The sequence below is a fragment of the Arachis ipaensis genome, chromosome B4 (genome assembly GCF_059453495.1).
Source record: "Arachis ipaensis isolate K30076 ecotype BB chromosome B4, ASM5945349v1, whole genome shotgun sequence".
Lineage (NCBI taxonomy): Eukaryota > Viridiplantae > Streptophyta > Magnoliopsida > Fabales > Fabaceae > Arachis > Arachis ipaensis.
Window position 1 is genome coordinate 134,981,805 of NC_142439.1, and position 6,659 is coordinate 134,988,463.

At 33.8% G+C, this 6,659-nt stretch overlaps 1 protein-coding gene across 4 annotated transcripts; it reads right to left on the reverse strand.

Moving 5' to 3' along the window:
* Positions 1 to 1,242: 1,242 nt before the first annotated feature.
* LOC107635091 (AT-rich interactive domain-containing protein 1) lies at positions 1,243 to 5,351 on the reverse strand. Of its 4 annotated transcripts, none has more exons than XM_021121833.2 (4): positions 5,256 to 5,351; positions 4,528 to 4,609; positions 3,668 to 4,196; positions 1,243 to 2,647 (listed from the first exon to the last, which is right to left on the reverse strand). In XM_021121833.2, the coding sequence occupies exons 2-4, from the start codon at positions 4,536 to 4,538 to the stop codon at positions 1,841 to 1,843; spliced, it is 1,347 nt and encodes a 448-aa protein (XP_020977492.1). In that variant the 5' UTR covers positions 4,539 to 4,609; positions 5,256 to 5,351; the 3' UTR covers positions 1,243 to 1,840. The 4 variants fall into 4 exon arrangements, with proteins under 4 accessions (XP_020977492.1, XP_016193949.1, XP_020977493.1 ...); XM_016338463.3 differs by lacking the exon at positions 5,256 to 5,351 and adding an exon at positions 4,788 to 5,235; XM_021121834.2 differs by lacking the exon at positions 5,256 to 5,351 and adding an exon at positions 4,912 to 5,046.
* Positions 5,352 to 6,659: the final 1,308 nt, after the last annotated feature.

A 6,659-nucleotide genomic window follows, 5' to 3' on the forward strand; every position in this document is an offset into this window, starting at 1 on the left:
ACATCCCCTATCAGAATATGCAACCTAGACTCAATGTCTAGACTTGTTGGGTCATACCAGTAGACAACCTTATATGATTGATATCCTAGGCCCTTGAGCAAGGTTATCAAGTCCCCGAAGTTAATAAAATCAATGTCCATCTTCAAAAACTTCTCTACCTTACCATGCACATAAACATGCTCACCACTACTTCTAATAAAATTATTCCCATATGAAAAATTGGCACTACATAGTAATCATCCATCTGAAAATAAACTAACCATTTTTATCATTCTGAATAAATCAAATGTGCTTATACTACTCTGTAAAATTAGGCATTTTCGCACACAATTTTAGTCATATTCAAAGATAACAATTTAAAAGCAACTTTGCCCTAACACATATTTCACTATCATTCATGTCATAGGTTGCAGTTTTTGAATCAAACCCTAAGCAACAAAATAAACCCACTTTATAATATTCAACATGCATCCATTCCCAAACCCTTTGTACCAACTAAAGCCCTTCTACATAAAACGAACTAACCATGTAAATGAAACTTACCTTCGTAGACGAAAGAGACGACAATCAAACAATGCAACCCTTTCACCTCTTTCAACGACTTCACCACGCAACAAGGAAGAAACTCAAACTTTTTTTTAGAGGGAGAAACAGAGTAAGAGTATGACTTTTCAGTTTCAATCTTTGTTAAGGAGTTTCTGTAATTTTATTGTTGTCTTATGGGCTTTCTAGGAAAACAAGAAAAGCAAAAGGACGAACTTGGGAGGTGGTTTAGAATGAAATGACGTCGTTTTAGGGTTGGAAGACTTTTTTTGTCCCTAAACATTCCTGCCACATATGTGTGGGACAATGTTACGGCCATATCAGCATAATAGCATCCATGTTAGACATTTCTGTTACGTTTCACAAGTTCAGTTAGACGAAGAGATCTAAATGTCCTAATTTTAATGAGGTCAAAGACTTAAATTGTATTTTCCAGTCTTCCAAACATTAAAAGACTGCGTGACAAAAAGTCAAAGACCTATTGCCCTTTTCTCAAAGTTTTATAAGCTCCAAAAATTTCAGATGGAACTTTCAAGCTTGAATGCTAGATTATCTTATTCAGGAATATGGATGGAACCAACAATCACTCGGCAAGAAAAAAGTTGAGGGCGAATTTGCAAATACCTAAACCAAAATAGTGTCTATAGCATTGAATGATACATCCAAAATGAAACCAGCATCACATGAAATCACATGAAAGGATGAAATTTAAATTACATTTCCATGTATTTTTAATCATGATCCTCTACAAAGAAAATGTCATCTATATATTTCATGAAGCTGTTCTTTCAACTTTTAAAAAACTCTTGTCACAATCAAGAGGTAAGATAAAAAGGGCAAAATAAATCATGCAATTAAGAACATCAATGGCTGCAACACATCATTGTGAAAATGCTAAGTATATCTCAAAATTGGAAGCATGTAAACTAAAGAAAACTCCGAATTCTAGCTGTTCAAATCTTTTAGTTTGCTGCTTCCACCACCAGATATCATTTCGCAGAGACCCTACACCAAAACCAAACCAATCAATTGAATCCCAATCTTGTACACCAAGAAAGCAAGGAGACAACAAACCATCGCCACCGAAAATTCTGCAGCTAAGACGCCGAAATCGATGATTTCACATCCTAAGCAATGAGATAAAGATTGGTTCTGAAAATTGCTGCAGCAAAGATGTGCAAAGATGATTTGGTATTCCAAGCAAAGAGAAAAGATCAATTGACATGGAAGATTGCTGGCACGAAGAAGCACAAATGGCCAAACTCTGCTCAACAAAGCTTGTGATTTCAGTAACTCGCTATCTTCCCTTTGTCTTAGGCTTCTTAGGCGATAATAAGGTAGTGCGTGGGTTATCTGTGTTATGTCCAAAAGCATTCTTCAATGGTCCATATTCTGCTTCATCATCGTCGCTGTTGATGTCATTTGGAGTATTCCTATTTTGGTATCCCCTTCGCTGCAAGAGGAAGACATTGAAGTAGTAACTCACTAAATCTTCCCTGCTCTTCCTAGGAAACGATTTGAAAAGTTGTTCCCAAAAACATGTCTCGTGTGAAAGAGGGTTTGCTTTCACCACATCCTTAAACTTCTTCTCTTCTTGTTCGGTCCACAATCGCCTAACATCTTCCCCTGTCTTGTGTAAATTCCACATGTAAAATGTATCACCCAATTCTAGCTTAAGTTTAGCCCTTTTCTGAGCAACATGGAATTGGATACACTCAACAGAACCTTGAAATTGGCAGCCACATGAATCTTTTCTTCCAGCTCCGATGGGATCCCTTTCGATAAGATTGGTATTCACCTTTGCTGCTGGCCATATTTGGTTTCCAAACCATTTTGAATCACTCTCAACAGCCATGCCAGTCCATTCTGGAACTTCAGCTTGATGGGCCGGGCCAATAGGAATGGGCACGGTGGCAGGTACATCAAGTGACCATTTCTCAGCACTAGAATGAGGAGTTGGACTTCTCTCGGAACCTCCCTCTGTTCCTCCAGCATGTGAAGAGCCATCACCAGATGTTGATTTCTTGTCAGTTTTTAATCTCTCCCTAAGATTGTAGTTTGCCCCAACCTGATCATCATACATGCAAGGATGCATCCTCTGACCCTGAAAATGACAAAATATATTAGTTTTGATTTCATGTCACATAAATTTTTATTTTTTAATGGTAACAGGTAGCACAATCGCATCGATTAGACAAACATTCAGTATATATCATCTGAAAAGTAAGCATTCATTTCTACCAAGAACTTCCGAATTGATGGTTACTTAATGTGTAATTAATTGTTGAATAACGAGTTAAAAATAGCTAAAAAATCAATTTACCATGTTCATTCTTTCAAAAAGATAGCTTGCAAAATTTAGATAATGTCTGCAAACTGTAATATAATCATGTTGATATAAATTCCAAGTTGAGAGAAGAATAAATTCATTACACAAGACCATGTTAGAGCACAACAATTGTAATTGTACGTTTGGTTTGCATTTTCATTTTCTTTTTTATTTTCTGAGTTTTTTATTTTCAGGATTTTGTGAAAGAAAAAGAAAAAACTGTGAAAGCAATAAAATCCTATATTTCACATCCTGTTTTCTCTTATTTTCTTCACAAAGTTCGGAAACGAGAAAACGCTGAAAATGAAACAGAAAATAAAAAGTGCAAACCAAACACAATAAGTTTTCCTGCCTTTCTTTATTCAGTTCTGTTTTCTTCAATATTTAACGAAAGAAGCAGAACAACAGATAAATAGAATTAGAAATGTAAAGGTAATAAAAATAATTAAACTATAGAGGACTCCTGGACTAAATTTAAGCACAACAATGAAACTATGAAAGCAAACAGTACACACAAAAAGGACCAAAATTTTGAATCTTATAATACAAAAACAGCATCCATATTCCATATACAAATAGAATTAACTACAAATGCCAAATTATGAGAGGGCCTACCTCAGGAAAAATGGTAACAATTTACAAAGATACAAAAATTTCGAATTGCAAGAGGCATTAAATCAGTTAAACATTTAGGGAAAAGTATGTATGGGTTGGTTTTCATGGAATTGTCTCAGAAATAAACAGTGTGATTAGTTATCTGCATGAAAAATTAGCAGCTCATATTTTCAGGATTACCTGCCAACTAGGGTGATCACTTTTCAGAAATACAGCTTCCCGGAACAACAAAGCCTGCTTCCAGATCTCTTCACTACCATATGACTTCCACTTTGACTTTTCGGGCATTGAACCCATAGCAGGATCACAAGGATTCTCAGCCCTATCAAGAATCCAGTGCAGCATTTCTGACATAGACTCTCTCTTCCTCTTTCGACCAGAGCTCCCCTTATTAACACTATCTTCATCGCCACTATCACACCTCTTGCCACCATCCGAAACTCCAGTCATGCTGTTTACTGCATCAGATATATCCGCTACTGATGTTTTACTTCCATTCAAATGGTTGAGTCTATCCATTGCATAATTACGGCTGCATAAGTTTCCAACACTAGCCACATTTGTCTTCCGGTCCAGTGAGTTCAAATCAACAATTTTCTTGGAACCACTGAGCTCTGGATTCAAGCACCTAACTCTATTAGTTCTACACAACTTTCTCCCATCTAGTAAGTCGCACACACTCTCGATACTATCTCCCGCCTCTTCTTCGCTGCAAACATCCAACAATATATCAGCCTGCAACTCCATTAGCCAACCAAAACAAACCCTACCAAACACCAAACCACACTCAGGGAAGAACTCACTATCAGAAATATTCTTCAGCCATGTCTCTAGTGTACTCAAATACCTACTTCAAGCAAGTTCCACAGTGGAACCAACATTCACAAGTTCCCCAACACAATCCAAAAACCTATTCTTACAACATCATCAGTGCAACCCTTCTCCTTCACCAAAACTTGAATAGCTTACAAAATCCACAACCATTCCAGGCCTAGATCCCATTCAAAAAAACACACAGGAATTTATCAAAACAACAATACCTTAAATGCATAAGTGCCAACTTCACCTTCAATATCTCCTATGAGCTTTTAGCAAATCCAAGACAATCCAGCATCGACCACCCTGCCATGTACATATCAGATTCAAATCCATAAACCCAAAGAATCATGCTAAAAAGGTTCCATTTTTAACTTTTATACACCAACAAAAAAAACAATAAAAGAAAGAAACAAATAAACTTCTGTATAAAGAAAAAGACTAGGTTGTGAAGCATTCAAAGTGAGGATTGAGAAGAAGGTACCAATTAAGAATCATAGAATAGTTCTTTCTTTCTTTCTCTCTCTATACCTAGATGTGCAGATATAGAGAGAGAAAGAATTTTAGGGTGTCCCGCGCTTTGTTTCTCTCTCTAGAAAAAAAAATACCTTAAATTGCAGATGACATCCGTGGGAGAAGGAAGAGAAAGAAAGATAGTGAAGGGGCCAAAGTTCAAGTTTTGAACAGATACAGACCCTCTTCTTCAAAAATCCAAGTATTTGGAGTTTTCAAAATCATAAAAAGATTTGCAGAAAAATAAATTATAGAAAAAAGGGTTTTCTTTCTTTTTCTTTTTCTTATTTTTTCCCAAACCAATGAGATTCTAGGTTTTCAAGTTTCAATTAGAGTAAAAAAAGATTCAATTTTATTTTTCAATGGAAGTGGAAAAAATAGTTTTAGGAGAAAAAAAAAAGAAAGAAAAGAAAGAGAATGGAAGAAAAAGAAGGCATACCTGTGTATAGAGGGGGGAGAGAGTAGGAGAAAAAGAGTAAAATTTGTAGCCCTATTGTGACCCTCTATTGACCTTTTGCATCCACTTTACTCTTAAATGATGGTTGATGGAGATAATGGTATTGTATTTTTAGCCCTCAAAACCTTGTTTATATATATATTTCTTTTGAGGTGGAAAAGGAAAAGGTGGATGTAGATCTAGTTTCAAAATTATTTCACAATAAAATAAAGATATTAAAATAGATTTGATTAAATTTTCAAAAACAAAATCAAAAGATACAATTTTAATTTTAAAATTTTTTTAGCTTTTAGGTGGAATTCAAATTCTTGACATTTGTCTAATTAAATTAGTAGGTTAACCACTACATCACTACATCAATCCAACTTGATTGGATATAATTTTTTTTTAATTAAACAATATAAATTGGTGAATACAATTTCTGTAAATAACTGTTTAACCAAAAAAAATTAGAAAAACTAATTTTTATTATCTATATCAATGAATATCATACTATTATATCTAGGGGAGAAAAATTGGTCGAAATTCGCTGGGCTGACTCGCGTAACTCGCCAAAAAATACAGGTCAAACTAAAAATTTGAGATCATTATAATAAAAAAAGTCTGTCTAATTCGCACCGCTAATTCACGGGTTTTGGTGGATTTTAGAAGATTTCTACGAGGCAAGATGAGCTTGTCTGACGGGCTTTTGTCTTTAAGATGATAACTAAATTTAGAACATTACTATTGTATTTGTATTTAGAATATTTGTTCGTTTTACTTTAAGTTATAATTTGAATCCTCTAAATTTTGAATTTTAATTTCAGAGGCTAACGTGTGATCTCTCACCATTTATACTATATTTGATTCATTAGAGGTTTGGACAATATTTAATTATATATCTTGAAAATATTTGTTTTATTTTAGACAATTTTAATTTCATTATTTTGTTTTAAAAAATTTAATTGATGATTATATTTATTAGATATTTACAAAAGGAAAGGGTCGATGTAGATCTAGTTTCAAAATTATTTCTCAATAAAATAAAGATATTAAAATAGATTTTATTAAAATTTCAAAAACAAAATCAAAAGATACAATTTCAATTTTAAAAATTTTTTAGTTTTTAGGCGGAATTCAAATTCTTGACACTTGTTTAATTGAATTAGTAGGCTAATCACTACATCAACCCAACTTGATTGGATACAATTTTTTTAATTAAACAATATAAATTGGTGAATACAATTTCTGTAAATAACTGTTTAACCAAAAAAAAATTAGAAATACTAATTTTTATTATCTATATCAATGAATATCATATTATTATATCTAAGGGCGACAAATTGGTCAAAATTTGTTGGGCTGACTCGCCTAACTCGCCAAAAAATACAAGTTGAGCTAGAAATT